The sequence below is a fragment of the Mastomys coucha genome, unplaced genomic scaffold (genome assembly GCF_008632895.1).
Source record: "Mastomys coucha isolate ucsf_1 unplaced genomic scaffold, UCSF_Mcou_1 pScaffold12, whole genome shotgun sequence".
NCBI classification, from domain to species: domain Eukaryota; kingdom Metazoa; phylum Chordata; class Mammalia; order Rodentia; family Muridae; genus Mastomys; species Mastomys coucha.
In genome coordinates this window covers 18475508-18494709 of record NW_022196894.1, presented here as the reverse complement: position 1 = coordinate 18494709, position 19202 = coordinate 18475508, and the positions used below count along the sequence as shown (strand labels likewise).

The 19202-nt window shown below is 52.0% G+C and overlaps 2 protein-coding genes across 11 annotated transcripts; one reads left to right on the top strand and one right to left on the bottom strand.

The window, feature by feature from the left end:
* Positions 1 to 1963: 1963 nt before the first annotated feature.
* Positions 1964 to 11304, bottom strand: Chrd (chordin). 8 transcript variants are annotated; one of them, XM_031363480.1, is made up of 23 exons: positions 10794 to 11304; positions 10444 to 10547; positions 9946 to 10075; positions 9678 to 9806; positions 9493 to 9592; positions 9306 to 9393; positions 8820 to 8961; positions 8579 to 8707; positions 8415 to 8497; positions 8185 to 8332; positions 7931 to 8037; positions 7691 to 7810; positions 7011 to 7167; positions 6532 to 6752; positions 5787 to 5900; positions 5276 to 5539; positions 5095 to 5188; positions 4929 to 4982; positions 4581 to 4684; positions 4041 to 4143; positions 2996 to 3150; positions 2745 to 2844; positions 1964 to 2426 (listed from the first exon to the last, which is right to left on the bottom strand). In XM_031363480.1, exons 1-23 carry the CDS (start codon positions 10939 to 10941, stop codon positions 2374 to 2376), a joined length of 2847 nt encoding a protein of 948 aa, XP_031219340.1. In that variant the 5' UTR covers positions 10942 to 11304; the 3' UTR covers positions 1964 to 2373. The 8 variants fall into 8 exon arrangements, with proteins under 8 accessions (XP_031219340.1, XP_031219337.1, XP_031219339.1 ...); XM_031363479.1 differs by having other exon boundaries at positions 2122 to 2429; XM_031363477.1 differs by having other exon boundaries at positions 10444 to 11304.
* Positions 11305 to 11384: 80 nt separating this feature from the next.
* Thpo (thrombopoietin) lies at positions 11385 to 18802 on the top strand. 3 transcript variants are annotated; one of them, XM_031363487.1, is made up of 7 exons: positions 11385 to 12714; positions 12858 to 13185; positions 14477 to 14628; positions 14863 to 14957; positions 15208 to 15294; positions 17492 to 17659; positions 17885 to 18802. In XM_031363487.1, exons 2-7 carry the CDS (start codon positions 13076 to 13078, stop codon positions 18554 to 18556), a joined length of 1284 nt encoding a protein of 427 aa, XP_031219347.1. In that variant the 5' UTR covers positions 11385 to 12714; positions 12858 to 13075; the 3' UTR covers positions 18557 to 18802. The 3 variants fall into 3 exon arrangements, with proteins under 3 accessions (XP_031219347.1, XP_031219346.1, XP_031219344.1); XM_031363486.1 differs by having other exon boundaries at positions 14830 to 14957; positions 17897 to 18802; XM_031363484.1 differs by having other exon boundaries at positions 14830 to 14957.
* Positions 18803 to 19202: the final 400 nt, after the last annotated feature.

Sequence of the window (19202 nt, the reverse complement as noted above, 5' to 3'; positions counted from 1 at the left end):
TAGTCAGTACCATAAGTGATCCACAGGCAACTTGGCCACAGCCCCACCATTAGCAAAGTCCCCGGAACAGTGGCTGCCTGTGGCCTGATATGCCAAAATGTGGATTCCGCATATTAAAAGTATGTAAAGAATGTCACTAGAAGTTCAAATGGAATATGGCAAAGTAGAACTATACATGAGTTTTCTCTTTGAAAAGCAAGGGTTATCAGAATCACCTCATCTGTCCAACTGCCTGTGTGCTCCCTGTCTTTATGCTGGAGAATCTCAGGAGTCCAGTCAAAAAGAGTGTGGAAGGCCTTCCTGGCCCTAGCTTAGAGGCCATATAATGTTGTACTAGTGAGTGTTCAAAGATATTGTGACACTGCCCATGAAAAATCACCTCTCCATGGTTTTTGTTGTTTGGGTTTCTTGTTCTTTTGTTTGGGTTTGGTTTGTTGGTGGTGATGGTTTTTTTAAAGATTTATTTATTTACTTACTTACTTATTTATTTATTTTATGTGTATGAGTACACTGTAGCTGTACAGATGGCCGTGAGCCATCATGTGGCTGTTGGGAATTGAACTCAGGATGGCCCCTGCTGGCTCCACGCTCCCCCCTCGCTCTGTCCCCCCCCACCTCGCGCCAGCATAATACACTGTAGCTGTCTTCAGACGCACCAGAAGAGGGCGTCAGACCTCATTATGGGTGATTGTGAGCCACCATGTGGTTGCTGAGATCCGAACTCAGAACTTTCGGAAGAGCAGTCAGTGTTCTTACCTGCTGAGCCATCTGGCCAGTCCCTGTTATTGTTGTTGTTTTGCTATTGTTGCTTTTAGTTTTGTTCCCTGGTGCTGTTAGTGGCTTAAAGGGGCATGCATCGTGGCACACCTCATGCTCTGCCAATGTTGGAACCCATTCTGAGTCCTTTTGCCTTCTCATCCCTGTCTGGCCTTCATCCCTGATTCGTCCCTGTCTGAACCTCCTACTACGAGAGCAAAGGCTAGCCCTGGCCAGCTATCCCCATCACTATCATGGCTTCATTCACAACCTAGTCCCTCCACAAACATCCTACCAAATACAACAAAAGCCCATTGCCACCCTCGTACCAGCCAAGCTCCAGAAATTCCATAACAACTAGAGCACTTCTTCTAACAAATACTGGCCAGGAACTGGGCTGCACAATGTATGTGCCAAGATTGCTTCCTATGATGCAACCTGTTTTACACAAAGGAAGCAGGACACGTTGGAGTGAATTATCTCAGTGAAATAACTGCAGAACTACGTGGACCTGGAGCTTTGAAGGGCTAAGATAGTGTTTGTTAGCTGCACTTCCAGCAGGCCTAACACTAACAGCTGTGACTTTTTGCTTCCTCCGTACTACCAGACTTATCCGGCAATATTTATACATGCATGTATATGATTTCTAACATACTGCCCTTATTTCTCTAGAACCATGGGGCCTGAAGGGATATTCAGTTCCTGACTGCTAGGATGAGGAGAAATGGGGAAGGGGAAGGGAGGGGGGTCTCCTGTTATTCTGCCCACCACAGCACTTTTTCTCATGATGAGCTCGGTTTTAACTGAATCACGGCTAACCCCTATTCAGTGTGATGTAGGATTGCCCCTGAACTGGTCAGCAAACAACTTTTCAGGAAAGAAAATGCTTTAGAACAAAAGTAGAGACTGGGAGCACTTTGCGTTCATTCTAGAGTGGCATGAACATGGCATCAGCAAAAACACCAGCCCAACTTAACTTAAGGCTACCAGGGCCCTTGCTGCTCCACCCCCTCTTATGGACAGTCCAAATCCTCTTTATGGGACCTAGATGTGCCATCCAACTAGCTACCCCATTCCCTAAGTCCCTTCTAGCTCCCAGGTCAGAAAGAATTTAGGCCCAGGGGTCCTGTCTTATTTTGGTCTGTCATATCTTAGTCTACTGGCGCACACTCAGGGCCCTGGTCACAAAGAGCCTACCTCAAAGCCAAAGACTGAAAAAAAAAAAGAAGATGTTTTAATAAATACAAAAATCTCTAATAATGACTCTGCTCAGCTCAGGGGCAGCAGGAATGGTGTGAGGGAACCCTTGGTGCTGAGTGAGGATAAATTAAAGAATCCCAGTAAGCCAGTGGTGTTTTGTACAGAAGAAAAGAGTTAAGCTTCTGGGACAGAGGCCAAAAGAAAACAGGGCAGGAGTTTGCGTGGATATGGCCTTGGTCTGACCCAGCAGTCTTTCCCCTTGGAGAATTGTGGTTCCCAGAGGTAGTGGGGCAGGAGAAGAAGCAGAACAGAGGCACTAAAGGCACTGGGTTCCCACTGGAGAGTCAGGGTCCTCAGCACCACTCCTTCTCCCAGCTCAGGCCCATCCTCTTGGTCATGTGGCCTTCTGGATACTCCCTAGGAGCGCTCAGCTTCTTTCTCCGGCTCTGTAAGGGCTCTAGTCTCAGAGGCTGCTGAAGACAGAAGGGAGTGGATGTTGAAGGAGATGGGAAGCGGGGTGGCCTGGAGGAAGACATGGGGGCCAGGCAGAACATCTCTGCTCCAGTCCCAGAAAGGACCAAATTGTCCAAGCAAGTCAGCATACACCACCTGCAGTGTGGTTGCTTAATTCCTCTGAGCTTCAGAAATCTCATTTGTAAAGAAATGACACTAAGTGAGAAGCCTGGAGAGGTAGGCTGGAATCAGACTCATAGTTCCTACCTCCATGGGGCACCCTTTCCCCAGAGTCATACAGCCAGCCCACACCAGCTGACGCTTCCTTCACTTACACCTTTGGGCTGTGCAGTGGGAACAGCATCGGCTCTCCTTCCCTGAGCCACAGGATAGTGGCAGTGAACAGTCGTCCCGCTCACAGTGGGGTACCCCTGCCTGGTGCAAGATGGAAAGATACTGAGGTTCCTCACAGGACACTGTAGTCTTTAGCCTCTTCAGGAAAAGCCATCTTCAGGACTCTCCCTGAAAAGGTTTTCCTACTATAGGCCAGGCACTACTGCCCATATCATACAAGTCCCTCACTTACCCCACATCTGCAGGTAATACAGCTCATCTCCCCAAAGGGGGGCACTGATGGGTGCCAGCTCTGATTCTCTGGGAACCACTGCCCAGCAAAGCGACACCCCCGAGGCCCATCAGCCTGCATGGGGTCTCCCAGCTTGGCATTAGTCCCTGACCCTACTGAAGAAAGAAAAGATAAAGTCAGACCATAAGGGTAAACCAACTTTAACTTCTATTTGAATTCCTATCGCCTAGTAGTTTGTGGTTCTTGATAAGTGATAAATTTGGATGGATGGGTGGGAGATGGATGAGTGAATAATAGATGACTTACAGGTAGAATAGATAAATAATGGATGGATGGATAGATGGATAGATGGATGGATGGATAGATGGATGGATGGAGAGGTAGATGGATGGGTGGGTGGGTGGATGAATGGGTGGATTGATGGATGGATTACAGATGGAGTGAACAGATGATGATGATGGGTGAGTGGGTAGGTGAATGGATGGGTAGGTGGATGAATGAATTACAGACAGAGTAGATAAATGATGATGATGGATAGATGGACAGACAGGTGGATGTGTAGGTAAATAGATGGGTGGGTAGATGGATGGATTACAGGTGGAGTGGATAGATGATAATGATAGGTGGGTGGATGAATGGATGGATAAATGGATAAGTGGATAGATGGGTGGTAGCTAGATGGATTACAGATGGAGTGGATAGATGATGATGGATGGATGGGTAGGTGGGTAGATGGATTACAGATGGAGTGAATAGATGATGAGTGGGTGGTTAGGTGGGTGAATGGATGGATAGATGGGTAGATGGATGGCTGGGTAGGTAGATGGACAGCTAGGTTAATGGGACCAGAGCCCCAATCACGTCACTGCATACATGCACAACCATCCCACTATTTTTAGGGCACTGGCTCCAAGGTGGGCCTAAGCAGTGCTCAGTGAGTGAGAAGTATCTGAGAAGCTCCTCTGCACCCCCATCATGCACCCCCAAACACAGGTCAGGGCCTACCCAACCCCTAGAATGAGGCCTCAATGACCAGGCCTCTCACCTGGACACTGTTTGCAGCAGTCGGTGGGGTTGGCTCGGACAGGCTGAGCACAGGCCAGGCGAGGACACTGCACCTTCTCACAGTGCACCTCTCCCGTGGCCCCCTGTAGGCACCCGTTGAGAGAGGGTGTCAGGCAGAGGGACGTACAACCCTCACACTGCTTTCTCTCTCCTTTCCCACCTCAAATCAAATATATGTGTGACCAGTGCTCAGAGACCTGAGTTTGCCCTGTGTATCTTAATCTAGTCCTCATTGTATCTCATATAGTATGCCATATTTGCACACAGGAGAGGAATGGGGAGCTTAGAGAAAGTTCAGAAATCACCGAGGGTCATGTGAACCCAGATACAGCCAAAGCTTGTATCTGTCAGATTTTTACCCCCTCCTACAGGAAACCTGCTCTCACAACCCAAGGCACTGCCCCTCACAATATCACCCCGAGACCTCCTCATCAAGGATAGGCTTGCTCTCCAGGAAGCCCCCACCTCTATCCGTAGACCTGACTAGGTTATGGTAACAGAGAAGATTAGGCAGCCATACCTTGCAGGTGCAGACAGCACACTTAATTAGGCCAAAGGGGGGCACGACAGGGTGCCATCGGGTACCCGCTGCCCTCCAGCTCCGGTCACCATCAAAATAGCAGCCTAGTAGGAAGGAGTCCCCAGCCGCCATTAGGATTGGTTTTACCAGCTGGACCCCCACAATCAAGCCTCAGGCCAGTCCCACACTAGCTTAAGCCAAGAGCCAGTAGACAGTAAAGATGACTATCAGATATGCTTAGAGTCTGTGCACCTCAGCTTCCCCCATACACACATTCTGTTGCCCTCTTGCTCCAAACCAATGGCTTCTTTAGATCTCCCCATCCCTGGACACACAGGCCTTACTTACCCTCTCCTGGCTCTAGATTTGGTAGGCTGGGAAGGTCTCTACTGCGTTGCTTCTCTGTGGAGACAAAGAAAAGATGAGGCAGAGAGTGGCCTCTGCTTCCCTCCCTAGAACACTCCTTTCCCATGGTTGGCCCTCCACTACCTTTCCTCCCCTGCAGGACATTCACCTGGACACACGGGACAGCACTGGTCCAGTGCCTGCACCGGGTGGGGACAGCTTGGTGGTGGGCATACTACAGGATCACAGATCACTGTCCGTCTCTGTAGAGAGGGGCCAAGACTTTGAAGGTGTGTTGGGCCCCTTGCCCCAGACTCTGTAGCCAATTGGACCTTACCCAGACATCCTACCTGACAAGTGCAGAGGGAGCAGAGTGGGTCATAGTTGGGTGCCCAGCGAGCCCCGTGGGGACGCTGCTGCCCCTCGAAGAAACATGTGTTAGGATCTCGGGGCCTCCCAGGGCTGGCATGTTTGGCTGGGACTGGGGCTTCAGGGCCAGGCCCAGGAGGCAGCATGGGTGACATAGCTGTCTCTCCGTTTGGAGCCAAGGGCATCCGCTCTCCTTCTGAGGCCAGGCGCAGGCCTCCCACCTCACACTGACTGGCAATGTGCACCTGGGAAGAGAGGGAAACTGAGGCTGCCTGGGGTTCTCCTTCATGGCTCTGTCAACCACTGCTGGCTGTGACGGGAGTGTCCAAGAGGAGGCTATTCCCTTCAGGACTCATCCCAGCTTCAAAGCCGGGGCAGTAGGTTGCCAACCTCTCTATGCAGCTGCATGACTTCATGTTGATCGCTGGCAAGAGTGTAATGCCACCACCTCAGGGATCAGAGCACACAAGTCCATGCACCGTCCTCACATACCTGCCCACGTAGTTCTCCTCTGGGGCTACTCTTGGTGGTGATCAGCAGGGAGGCAGTGCCCTGTGCCAGGTGCTTCAGCAGCACAGGTTCCAGGTCTTTTACCACACCCTGAGCCTGCAGACAGACCAAGTACGAAGTAGAAACAAGGCACTTCAGGGTTGTTTAATATCATTTTATTTATGCATATTAGCATTTTGCCTTGTGTCCATAGAGGCCACGAAAGGGCACTGGCTTCCCTATAACTGGAGTTACAGATGGTTACAAGCCTCCAAGTGGGTGCTGGGAACTGAAACTGGATCCTCCAGCAGAGCAGCCACACTGCTGAGCCACCTCTCCAGCCCCACATGGCACTTTAGGACAAAGCCCACGGTCTCCAATTTTCAGGTAAAGAAACAGACACAAGTGATTAAGGCCTTTTCACAATGGAGAACAGCTCTGAGGTTAGGTCTCTCTGACTGCAAGCCTATAGCAGCCCACACCACTTAAAAGGATGTGGTCCATCCTACCTGCTTCTTTAGTGGCTTGGGACCTCTCTCCTGGGAATCATTTAGTACGAAGGACACAAAGGAAAACGCATCATAAAGGCTGAGTCAGATCTCCAGCTAGGTCTGCCAGACACCAAGGGCCATGTCTGCTCTGCAATACCAGGCCACCTACTCTCTCTACCACAACCACAGGTCCATACAGTCCTTCAAGCTAAAAAAGCAGAAAATTGCCAAGCTTCTTCCTGTCTCTATGCCCTTACCTCCGAGCCATAGAATCCCTTCAGCAGCCGCTGGGGCCCTGGTATCCCAGGAGGCCCGAGGAGGTGGGCGGTGACGGTTCCTTGCTCCGAGCCACCAAGCCCAGCCAATAGAACCTCATAGTGTAAGTGGCAATGTGTGTCCAAGGAGAGCCAGGCGTGCCCTGCTGCCTGACTCCGCACAGGGGGCACCACTAGTGCCCCTGCCAGAGGCACAGGCAATCCTAAATCCGAACAGATGAGAGATGACACGTGAGATTGGGCTCTTAATCTCATCCTGCCCCAGGACAGGCCTGGGGAACAAGTCCTTGCACAATGGCAACAGGGAGGGTTGGCCAGCAGCATCACTCTATGCATCCCCACCTCTCTAAATGCCAACCAGAGATCAGACTGAGCAAGCTCTGGCTCTCTGGCTAATTCTTTGGATGCTGAGATGGCAGGTCAGAGGACACGGAAGGGCAGGTAGACCATGAGGCACTCACTGTCATAGCGGGCACTGTGCCCACTGTAGATTAGGGCAGTCACATGCCCCCGGAGCTCTCCATCTGGGAAGTCCTTGGTACCAATATTCAGGAACAGCTCGTTCTGGAGCAGCATATGAGCCCCTCGGGCACCCAGCCCAGAGCAGATACCCACAGCCTAGGTGGTCAAAGAAGGATGAGCCCTCTCACTTTCAGATCCCATTGTTTTATGCCTCCACCGCACATATAATCCTTCCTCATTCCAATAACACTGGACAAGAACTTTGTAGGTCAAGAGTCAAGGCCCTCCTCTGCCACATCCTAGACACACCACAACCCTTGACGAGTTACTCATCTGTGAGTCTTTACTTTTCATCTATCAAAGGGTACTGGGAAAGGCAAACCACACATAAAGAAGGCAACCATGTTCATGCCTGACAGAAAGACCCCAAAAGTAGCAATTAGTACTATCTCACGGTCTATTGCACTGTTCCACTGAGTAGTGTCTCCTATTTAACTAAGGAGCTTGCTGAGAACAAGGGTTCCAGCCTGGGGTTTACCAAAACGTGTCAAATGAATAAAGGACTCATTGAGATTACCCACGAGTGTGTGAACAGTACTACACACCCCTACTCAACCAACCTGGCTTCCCGCAGCCCATGTATTGGCAGCCCTGGCACAACTCTGCCTGGAGCCCTCACCATGTGTCCTCCCAGCTGGAGTCCAGCCATGTGGCACAGGACAGTGCGCTGGTTCTTCTGCTGAGGCTTGGTCTCCAGTGTCATGGCCACCACCTCGCTACCTGTACCTACCACTTGCACCTGGTGGGCAGGGTTGGGGGAGGGCAATTGGATTGCCAGCCAAGACCTAGGGCCTTTCCCCCTGCAGGTCAAGGCCCTGCCCTGCTGGCCTCCCTGCCTCCTACACCTGCTGACTCTTACCTGATAGATAAGGGAGCCATTTCCTAGCAGTATGAAGCTGGCTGAGCCAGCGGCACCCGTCTGGACTGGGATCAGGGCATCAGCCCCACAAAGGACGCTTTGAAGGACTGCAGGGGACAAGACAGGTGGCAGCAGGCTTGCCCACACCCAGGCCCCCCAGGAAGGCTCCCATATCTATTCGGGGCTCTTTCTTAGCCCACGTTCGTGCCTCTGAGTTATGTGTACTCTCGGTGCCAAGCCCCACCCTTCCTCACCATCACAGCTCTGCCTGGTGGTGATGTATCCACTGATGCGGAGCTCTGGCCCACCTGCCTTCTCTAGGACCATCTGCAGCTCCCCCAGCTCCAACCAGTCCATCTCTTGGTCTGTAAGGCTGGGCAGCACCTCAGCAAAACCTGGCTCCTTGTGAAGAGCAGAGCAGAAGGCGGTGGGCAACAGCAAGAGGGTTAGAGTAAGCAGCAGCAAGACGCAGGCCTCCTCTTACCTGAGCCGAGGTGTTGGCCTGGAGCTCTCGAAGTAGCTGTCCCTGGTGGAGAATCTGAAGCCTCAAGGGGACCTGAGCTAGTCCTGCAAGCACTGCACGTGTGAGCATTTCTGAAAGGTGCTCAGCCTCCCTACGACCTCACGCCCATCTTCCCCGTGACTCACCTCCCAGCAGACCCCGGAAGAGCAGCAAAAAATGTAAGGAGTCTTCAGTGTCGCTGAGGGTAAGCAGGGCTATGCCCCCCACACCCTGCTGCTGTGGGTCTTCCAGGGTCAGGATGGCACTGAAGGTCTCTGGGGAGTGTTGGACCATGGCAGCCATAAGAAAATCCTCTCTTCAATCCACCCACCCCTGGGCTACTGAAGGCTCAGTTCTTGATGTCTAAGAACTGCTCGCTCCCCCTACCTGCAGCGAGAGCACCCTGCCAGATGAGAGGCCCCCAGACTTCTCCTGAAGGGTGAGTAGGTGTCACAAGGGCTACACGCAGCTGTTCTGCCCTCAGGAGCCTCACGGACAGCCGAGGCACTGCCCGCCACACCCCACAAACCTAGAGGGGAGAGGGGAGAAAGTCTACCGTAATTACGCAGGACAAGCCAGCTAAAAGACCCAAACCTAATGAGGAAGGAGTATGGAAGGGAGACCCCATACCCTCCTAAGAAGGACCCATGAGCCTTGACTTTTAAGTCCTGGCTTACCACTTACTAGCCAAATGACCTTGAACAAATCACATTCTGCTATTCTGAGCCTCAGTTCCCTCCTCTGTAAAATGGGCATCATAATGTCAGGGCCTTTCTCCCACTGGGCTGTTGTGAGAACCAAAGGAGGCGATGCAAAGCATGCTCTCACCAAGTGCCCATTTTGGATAAGCACTCTTAAATGGCATCATCTCACCAGGCCATCCTGGGTGGGGTTTGCAGGGTGTTCAAACAGGATGTTGCCTGTGGGATCTGTGAACCGAACCCTGCTGGGACGGTCCAGCCTGTGAAGAGAGGTCCAGTGAGTCTGGATCTTTAATCTACAGGCTCCTCTTTCTTGCCCCCTTTACCACTCCTAGTCCTTGCCCTTTTCCCGGTCTCACCGCTGGTAGGAGATAGAGAAGCGTAAACTTGAGCGCAGCAGAGAGACTCGAGCACGAGCTACCGCCTGCGACCTCGGTCCTGTCAGCAGCGCCACAAAGTCTTCGAGAAGAGAAGATGGCCTGAGCACTCTCAAGCCTTGCCGCGGGACTCAAACTTCATCAGGCCCACCTTCACCCCAGCCTACCCGTGTGGCCATCAGCACGTGTCCGCTCCCCAGTGCCGGGTTCCCCTCGATCGCTATAACTGCGATGCTCTGGGTCCCTTGGATACTCGAAGACCAGGCCAGCGGGCTGTGGATCTAGATTGCTGCGCTCTGCATCCGGGGGTAAGAAATAAGACCGCTGGCTTCAGAAAGGTACCAGGAGGACCAGTCCTCCTCCGCGATCCAAGCCGCAGAGGACCTAGTGTTAGAGTCTTCCACCCTCCCTAACTCGGGGCACAGCGGGCCTCACCCTGCGGGCAGGTCTGGCAGCAGTGTCCTGGCAGCTGGCGCGGCTGCCTGCAGGCCAGGGTGGGGCACTGAGGTTTGATGTTCTTGCAGCTGACCCTGCCAGGGCCCCTCCCACGGCGAGCCCACTGAGGCTGGTGGCAAAGAACATAAGAAAATTAAGGAAATGCAACCCATCAGACCCCAGGGTTCGATACTCTGTGGTAGTCAACTCTATGGCCCTGGACAAGTTTCTTAACTTCTCTGAGCCTTGGCGTCCCTGTCTACAAAGTAGAGCTAATAGTGCCATTTATCTCGCAAGGCTGTAACGGGAGGGGGAAAGCTGGCTAAAAGCCCGTCACATTGTGGGCGATCAATAACTGTCAACACCGCAGACTTGAAAGGGGTTTCCTCCGATTTGCGGACCAGCCTTCCCCTGAGCATCTCCGAGTCTACTACGGCTTAGGACGCCAGCGTTCCGCTACCCTCGAGGCTAGGGCGGGCAGCTGCGGTATCCACTCACCGCTTCACAGGCGCACAGCACGCAGCGCATCACCCCAAAAGGCTCCCCCAGGTCCGGATGCCACGTCTCGTCCAAGGCATAGACCTTCCCGCCGAAGGAGCAGCCTGCGGGGACGGGCTTGGCTGGCGGCCGCTGTCCGGTTGCTCGTGCCGTAATGCCTGCTCTGGGCTTGCTCCGGGCTCTGCCCGCCAGGCCCTTGGTCCCTTGGCACCGTGCACCTCGCCGCCTCTGCTTTCCCTTCCCACCCTCCCGCTGCGCGAAGCCACCTGCGCCCGGGGCCCTCTCCCTGTGGATGTAGACTTGCCCGGAGCCAGACTCCCCTCCCGCGCCTCCCCCTGGAGCCCACCTACCTGCCGCTCCCCGGACAGGCAGCGGCTCCTTCTCGGAACGGATGGGCAGTACGGGGGGCTCAGAGCCAGTGCCACCGGCCGGCCGCGAGCCGAGCAACAGCAGCCCGAAGAGCAGCAGCGGGGCCGGCGGGGCCGGGAGGCTCGGCATGACGCGGAGCAGACAGCTGGGGAGGCGGGCGGGAGGAGGGAGCAGGAGAGGGAGTAGGGCCGGACCCGAGGCGGGCCGGCAGGAGGGGGCCGGGGCCAGGAGGGGGGCAGTGGCGAGGGGCTCGTCTTGCAGTCGCCTAGTCCGCTCCCGGCCGGGCGGGGCGGGAGAGAGCGGGCGGAGGGGCGCTGACCCGGGCCGTACGCCACTCTAGTGCCCTAGGCGCCGGCTCTGGCCCGTTTTATGCCCGCGCCAGGCGTCCCGGCCCGGGGCCTCCTCTTCAACAAACGGGGCGCGGCGGTGGCTCCACAAGGAGCCCAGCTGAGCCCGGGGGGTCCGGCCCAGCAGCAGCGGCCGGATCGCGAGTGGGGGAGGGGGACAGGCTGGGACCCGGCAGGGGAGGAGGGAGGGACTGGAGGAGGGGGGAGCGGAGTGGGTAGGGGGAAGGGAGGAACTAGGGGGCGCAAAGAGGGGGAGGAGAGGCGGGCCTCGACACCCCCACACACACTCCTTGCGGCCACCCCTGGAGATGGTGTCCATCCCAAGACCAGAGCCTCAGGCTAGTGAAGGGCAGAGGCTGAGCCTCGGGCCTGTGCCAGTCTTGAGCGGGATGGGCCGCTGAAGGATGAGGACTTGTCTTTGAAAAGGACACGGATCCTCCCCTACCTAGGACCCACAGCACCCCCCTTCCTTTCACTCTGGCTGTATTCCTATTTCCCTTCTAAGGTCTCTCCTCTTTCTTCAGTTCCCAGGGACAGGGACATAGCCTGTGCTTCCCAGAATTAAGCAGTGCTTCCCAGAGTGGAGTCGGAATTCACCACCACCCCAACCTGTTCTCAAGTCCATCCAACTATCAGCTCTGGCTCTCTCAATCTTTTCCTTCATCCTCTCCAGCTCAGTCCCCATCTCCTTTGTCCTGCTTTTCTAGACATGCCTCTCCATCCTTCCCACCCCCACGGCTCTTCCCACTATCCCAGCACTAGGCTTCCTAATCTAAGGAGGCATCTCTTATTCAACTGGAGAATTCCGGGATCTGGGCCATACTCCTTAGTAGACAGCCCATCCTCAGAGGAGGCGCAGGAGAAAGCCTGAGGAAGAGCAAGGGAGAGAGGACAGGGTCAGGCCACAAGGTCCCTGAGGACAGAGACTGTGGGGGGACAGGGACTGAGGAGAAAGCACGGGAGCTAGAGCCAGAGCCAAAGGAAGAAAGAGAGGAGCCAGCAAAGAGGTATTTGTGGGGGAGGCTCAGCAGCTGTCTTCCCTAAGACAGGAACAGATGGGCCTGGTTATTTCTCTTGTCACATGTATAGTGGTAAGACTGGAAGAGGACCATTGAGCAATCAAGGGCAGGCTTGCCCACAGAGCTGAGTGGGTTTAGCTCTCCAGGTCCCTGTAACCCCAGTAGAAAGAAGGAACAGTTCCTGAGCCCAGTCAACCTGTCTGTCTTTCTTTTTTAAACAGGTTCTTACTATGCAGCCCTGGCTCACTCAGTAGACCAGGCTAGCCTCAAACTCGAGGAGATCCACCTGCCTCTGCCTCTCAAGTGCTGGGACAAAGACATGCTCTGGACTCCATCTTAACCGAACACATACCCCCTTCACCCCCCAGGTCCCACATCGCTTCCATATCCTCTTTCCTATAACATGGTCATTCTCTAATATAGGTAATACCTACATAACCAGTTGGAAAGGGAAAATGCCAGGAAAGACACTCCTCTGGAGCAAGGGAATATGGAAGGAAAACCAAGAAAGCCAGAGTGCTGTCAGATTTCAACAGGTATACTGTTCAGGGAAAGAAAATTTGGAAAAGTAGCCAGGAACTGAGACTTCATCAATCTAAAGCAAGATCTCTCTTTCAGGGAAAAACATATTCTGCCAGACTTCTCCTGGATTAACCCTGTTCTCCTCTCTCTCACTCAGGTCCCAGGTTCTTACATAGCCAGGTTCTCATATGCCCGACATACAAATCCTCTCTAGAGTGTGTGTGGGTGGAGGAGCTGGGCTCCATTCATGGACCATGGTCCAGCCATGGGCTCTTGTCCCAGTAGATAGGAAAAGAAGTCGTCATTTCCGGGGCCTTCACCAGGGCTTGGTGGCTCTCTGCTCTCTGATTGGGCGGAAATAGCCTGGGCAGGCTTATGACCCTACTACAGAGGAGGAGCTGTACCCCAACCAGTATCTTCCCACGTACCTGCTCCCCAGAGTGCTGCCTGCTGTGCACCTGGGTCCTGAAGCCCTTCTCTACCCGGTGAGTGGCAAGCACCATTTGGGGTTAAGTGAGGGTAACAGTATGAAGAACAGAAAAGAACCGGGCTCTTAGCTGGGGGAGGGGCAAGCACACTGGAACCTACAGGCACTGACCTTTGTCAGGAAGAGTGGAGCCTTCCCAGAATGGGAGGAGCGGGACAGAGCAGGGAAAGGGGGTTGGGTAACTGGTTTATGAGGGACTATTCACAGACTTGGTAGAATTCAGCGTAGGTCTGGCTGCTTTAGGGCCATGAGAAAATAAGAAAAGAGGTGTGTGTAGGCCTAGAGAACTTTGTCCTAAGGGACATAATCCTAATTCCCATCCTCATTTGGTCATTCTTGTTAGCTTAAGGTTCTGAATCCTGGCACTGGGAAGCTGGGTCAGGTGAGCCAAGGCACAAGAAGAGGGTAAGGGGGGGAGGCGGCCTTGGGTATGTTGACAGACCAACAGGAGATCCCAATATTGAATCAGGTGCAGGTCTCTGCTCAACTTGTGAAAAGAGGAGGGTCCTAATGCCTCTTTGCTCAACTTGTGAAAAGTGAGGGTCCCAGGAAGGACCTGGAAGGGATCTGGAGGGGGCAGGGAGGCAGCTGCAGTGAATACACTGGCAATGTCTAAGGTGAAATAAGGTAGGTGTCATCTTGCTCTGGAAGTGCCTCCCAGGCACTCGCCTCAGGAAAGAAGTCCCAGTTCTATCAGCCCTTTGATTTGAGTAATGGGGCATTTCAGAACTTGAAAACCCAAAGAAAAGCCCTGGGTTTTATTTGTGGGCCAAAAGGGAAAGAATGAAAAGCAGGTTTCTCTTTTAATGCCTGCCTCTGGTGGTCCGTTATGTCTACCCAATCTCCTGCTCCAGCCCCATTCCCAACACGTAGCTGTTCTTCAGCACATGTGCCCATCTGCTGCTTTCTCTTCTTGGCCTGGTGACCCACTTTCTACTCCTCCAGACTTAACAACACCCCCTTCTCTCTTCCCATGCTACATTCCCTCCCAGCTAACAACCAATGGTGCTCAGGCTTGAGTCCACTTGAGTCCACTTGAGTCCTGCTGCACGCAGCAGGGCAACAATTGGTAGATGGCACCAAGACCTCATCAGAGTCACTGAAGAGCCCTTACAAAGAGGGGGCACTGTATGCTTCAGTCACAAGAAAACTTGGGGCCAGCTGGAACACAAACAGCTCTGGCCCTAACTGGCCAGCAGCTCAAGGCCTCCAAGCATGCGTTTCCCCCATACCAGAAAGTCTTTTCCTTGAAACCTGATGAAAGATTCACTATTTCTGTCATTTTTCAGGATAGATTCCTTGGCCCACCTCTCCCGCACCCCACTCTGTGCAGAAGTGCAAAAGCTCAAGCCGCCTCCATGGCCCCAGGGAAGATTCAGGGGAGAGGCCCCATACAGGGAGCCACTGCAGTTAGACACCCTGGCCAGAATGGAGCTGACTGGTAAGGCTACATGAGGGGACAAGTTCAAGAATGGCTGGGCAGCGGGGGTGGGCAGAGGGCTGGAAAGCCCAGTCTCCCAAGAAGAGGTGTCTGTCTGGACCCCTGGATTTCAGGTCTGGCTCCCAAATGGGGATCCCTGAATCACCAGTGAGAATGCGTTTCTCCTTATCAACCCTTCAACTTCACCTCTCCTCATCTAAGATTTGCTCCTGGTGGCCATGCTTCTCCTCACAGCAAGACTAACTCTGTCCAGCCCAGTTCCTCCCGCCTGTGACCCCAGACTCCTAAATAAACTGCTTCGTGACTCCCACCTCCTTCACAGCCGACTGGTGAGCAACCCCAAGCCCTTTGCTTTCTATCCACTTAGCTGAGTTAAGGAACTCAGGCCTTCAGTTCGGCTCACCCCAGGATTATCTTTGGCAAGACCACCGTGTCTTAGCGCTGGCAAGGGCTATGCTTTGCCTAAGTCTCTTAGAAGCTCTAGCATGAACATAGTACTAGGGAAGACCACCCCAGTCATGGGTCACTATCCTGACTTCTATTTAAGCTTTTTCCTCCTGCCCCCATCTTTCCTAACAGAGTCAGTGTCGTGACGTCAACCCTTTGTCTATCCCTGTCCTGCTGCCTGCCGTGGACTTTAGCCTGGGAGAATGGAAAACCCAGACGGTAAGAGGCTCCTGGACTCAGATGTGCTTACCTCACACCTGCTAGCCTAGGATGTTCCAGGCCAGGCTGCACTACGGAGTAAGACCCCATCCCTTCTCCCCCCCAAAAAAAAAAAGAAAGAAAAAAGGGGAGAAAATTTGCTACATTGCCTTCCCTAAATCCTATTATTATCAGATTCCTCCTGCTCCCCACAGTCTTGAAAATTCTTGAATTTCCTGAAAGTCTTACTTTCAGCTTAGCCACCTTATCCCAAGTTACATTCACCTATGATGAGCTCTTGAGAAAACAATGGCAAATTTCTGACCAATATATCAAATAGGTTGGGCATGGTGGCTTTAATTTCATGCCTTTAATCTCATCACTCCGGAGGCAGTGGCAAACAGATCTCTGTAAACTCAAGGTCAGTCAGGAATGAGACACTATCTCAAACGTGTGTGTGTGTGTGTGTGTGTGTGTGTGTGTGTGTGTGTGTACATGTGTGTGTATACATATATACATACATATTTATATTTATATACACATATATGTATGTGCATATATGCATATTTATGTGTATATGCATATCTGTATATATGATATACACACATATATATGAAATAGTACATAGATAAAATGCTAAAAAGATTTGAAACTGAAAGATTTGAAAGTTAGAAGCTTTTTATGTCCATACCTTTGATCTACTCTTTTTCTTGTTCAATATTTTTGTTTGTTTGTTTTTTTGAGACAGGGTTTCTCTGTGTAGCCCTGGCTGTCCTGGCATTCACTTTGTAGACCATGCTGACCTCAAACTCAGAAATCCACCTGCCTCTGCCTCCAAGTGCTGAGATTAAAGGTGTGCGCCACCACTGCCCAACTTTGTTCAATCTTTTTGGTTAATGCATTTGTTTATATATATGGTAGCACATGCCACATAGAGATCAGAGTCATTAAGCTTGGCCACAAGCACCTTTACCCTCTGAGCCATTTCAAAGACTCAGCTTTCTTGTTTGCTTGCTTGCTTTCCTTCTTTCTTTCTCTTTCTTTCTTCCTTCCTTCCTTTCTTTTTCTTTCCTTCTCTCTTTCTTCTTGTTCTTTATCTTCTCCTCCTGCTTCTCTTCTTTCTTCCTCCTCCTTCTCTTCCTCCTCCTCTTGCTTCTCTTCTTTCTTCTTCCTCCTCCTCTTCCTCCTCCTTCTTCCTTCTTCATTCTCCTCTTCCTCCTTCTCTTCCTTCTTTTTTTCAAGTAAGGGTGTCTTTATGTCTACCCCTGGCTATCATGGAACTTGCTCTATACACGAAGCTGGCTTCAAACTCAGAGATTCATCTGCCTCTGCCTACCAAGTGCTGGGATCAAAGATGTGCACCATCACCGCTCAGCTTCTCAACCTTTTTAAGTTGGCATGGAATCTGATCTGCTGTCCATAGGTGACATAAAGCAGAAAGTACCACTAAATTAAGGCAAAATCAAGATTCAAATCCTTGCTGGGCATAGTGACACAAACCAGAAATCCTACCATCTCGGAGAGTGGGGCAGAAAGATGAGGAGCTACAGGCTAGCCTAGGCTATATAGTAAGACCTTGTCTCAAAAAATAAACAGTAGCAGAAAAAGCAAGCCAGATGGCAATTGCCTGTACTATTTGAATCCTCCCTTTTTTTTTTTTTCAAGTCTCCTAGGGGTCCTGGGTCAGGAGTAGAATGAGTCATATAAATTATAGCTCTAGTTCTGTGTTTGTAATAGGGTCTACCTAAATATTCCAGACTAGCCTTGAACTTGTGATCCTCTTGTCTCAGCCCCCAAGAGCTGGGAGTACAGGCATGTGCCATCATATCCAGCTCTGCCATTTGTTAAGCCCCTTCCTTTCATCTTCACGATTATGACGAAGGTTTGTTGTTACATTTAACTTAGAAGTGCTGTGGGCAACAGTTCTGTATCAGAAAGAATGGGACTGCAATGCTGCAGCCTACAGCTAAAAGCTGAGGCAAGGTGGGGTGGCTTTCTAAGACTCCACGCAAGACCAGGCTACACTGATGGACACTGGAGTTGCTGAAGCAGAGGCCAATGACCAGTTATTAGGAGACTGTGAAGGAATTCCTGTGATGGGTGGGACCCTCATCCTGTCCAGTTCTCAGCTCCTATGATTCATCCTGCTGGCTACTCCTATGGGCTCCCCACCCATTCTTTGCACGTTTTTTGAAGCAGTCCACTTTTTCTTTCCCAGGAACAGAGCAAGGCACAGGACATTTTAGGGGCAGTGACCCTTCTCCTGGAGGGAGTGATGGCAGCACGAGGACAGTTGGAACCCTCCTGCCTCTCATCCCTCCTGGGACAGCTTTCTGGGCAGGTTCGCCTCCTCTTGGGGGCCCTACAGGGCCTCCTAGGAACCCAGGTAAGTCCCCAGACCTATAGAAACTACCCTCTTACTTAGTTCCTCTAAGAACCTGGGGGAAGACAAGGGATTCTAGGTGCTTTCAGTGTATGAAAGTTGGCCTGTACAGAGTGATGCTTCTCAGTCCTAATACCTGGGTGCTAGCAATAAATCTTTTCTCCTTAGTCAGAAGAGGCCTGATATGTGGGCCTACTCACTGGCCTCAGGCCCATCTTCTGCCCTCAGCTTCCTCTACAGGGCAGGACCACAGCTCACAAGGACCCCAGTGCCCTCTTCTTGAGCTTGCAACAACTGCTACGGGGAAAGGTGCGCTTCCTGCTTCTGGTAGAAGGTCCCACCCTCTGTGTCAGAAGGACCCTGCCTACCACAGCTGTCCCAAGCAGTACCTCTCAACTCCTCACACTAAACAAGTTCCCAAACAGGACTTTTGGATCGTTGGAGACGAACTTCAGTGTCGTAGCCAGAACTATTGGGCCTGGACTTCTGAACAGGCTTCAAGGATTCAGAGCCAAGCTTATTCCTGGTCAGCTAAACCAAACCTCCAGGTCCCCAGATCAAATCCCTGGATACCTGAACAGGACACATGGACCTGTGAATGGAACTCATGGGCTCTTTGCTGGAACCTCACTTCAGACCCTGGAAGCCCAAGCCATTGTGCAGACAGCTTTCAACAAAGGCTCCCAGCCACTCAACCTCCAGGATGGACTTCCTCCTTCTCCAAGCCTTGCTCCTGATGGACACACACTCTTCCCTCCTTCACCTACCTTGCCCACCCACGGATCTCCACCCCAGCTCCACACCCTGTTCCCTGACCCTTCCACTACCATGCCCAACCCTACCGGCCCTCATCCAATCACAATGTACCCTCATTCCAGGAATTTGTCTCAGGAAGCATAGCGTGCACTGGCACAGTGAGTATCTGCAGCATCTCTCAGGGACAAGCTTCCCCAGGAAGGTGCTGAGAGGCAGCTGCAGCTGCGCTAGATGTCCTGCTTTCACCTAAAAGGCCCTGGGGAAGGGATGTACAGGACCGGAGATTGTAAAATTTTAGAAGCTATTTTTTTTAACCTATCAGCAATATTCATCAGAGCAGCTAGCTATCTTTGGTCTGTTTTCTGTATAAATTTGAAAATTACTAATTCTCTATATGTGCTTTCATACATTAAGTCTGCAAATGCCTAGACTGGTCTGGCCTTTTAACCCAGGTAGAGACTATACTGTATCAGAAAACAAAAGGGAACTTTCCTTTGCTTCAAGTTTAAGCCCCCTCGCCCCGCCTCCTCACCCCCACAGTGCCCTCATTCCCTTCACTGTAATTCTCAGTGAGAATGTTTGGTCCTCAAGAGATACTGCTCTTGATAAAAGATTAGCAGGTTATCTCTTTGAAAGGCTGCCCCTACTTAAGAGACAAAACTGAACCTGTAAGAGAATAACTAAGAACACCGATAAGCCAATTAAAAATCAGGGACCAATGTTCTTCACTGGGACAATAGATCTCCTGGACCCTACCTCCCAAGAAAGCTAACAGGAAGCCTGGGGAACC

What these genes read in the sequence shown, in the direction of transcription:
- Chrd (XM_031363476.1), bottom strand. Translation starts at nt 10,941, where the DNA reads ATGCCGAGCCTCCCGGCCCCGCCGGCCCCGCTGCTGCTCTTCGGGCTG. An exon ending in CTGCCAGACCTGCCCGCAGG is followed by an intron (nt 9,807 to 9,945) that starts GTGAGGCCCGCT and finishes CCCCGGATGCAG; the next exon opens with AGCGCAGCAATCTAGATCCA. An exon ending in GTGCTGTCTGCACCTGCAAG is followed by an intron (nt 4,144 to 4,580) that starts GTATGGCTGCCT and finishes GGGTGCCTACAG; the next exon opens with GGGGCCACGGGAGAGGTGCA.
- Thpo (XM_031363484.1), top strand. Translation starts at nt 13,076, where the DNA reads ATGACCCTACTACAGAGGAGGAGCTGTACCCCAACCAGTATCTTCCCA. An exon ending in CTGAAGCCCTTCTCTACCCG is followed by an intron (nt 13,186 to 14,476) that starts GTGAGTGGCAAG and finishes GTCATTTTTCAG; the next exon opens with GATAGATTCCTTGGCCCACC. An exon ending in ACCTCCTTCACAGCCGACTG is followed by an intron (nt 14,958 to 15,207) that starts GTGAGCAACCCC and finishes CTTTCCTAACAG; the next exon opens with AGTCAGTGTCGTGACGTCAA.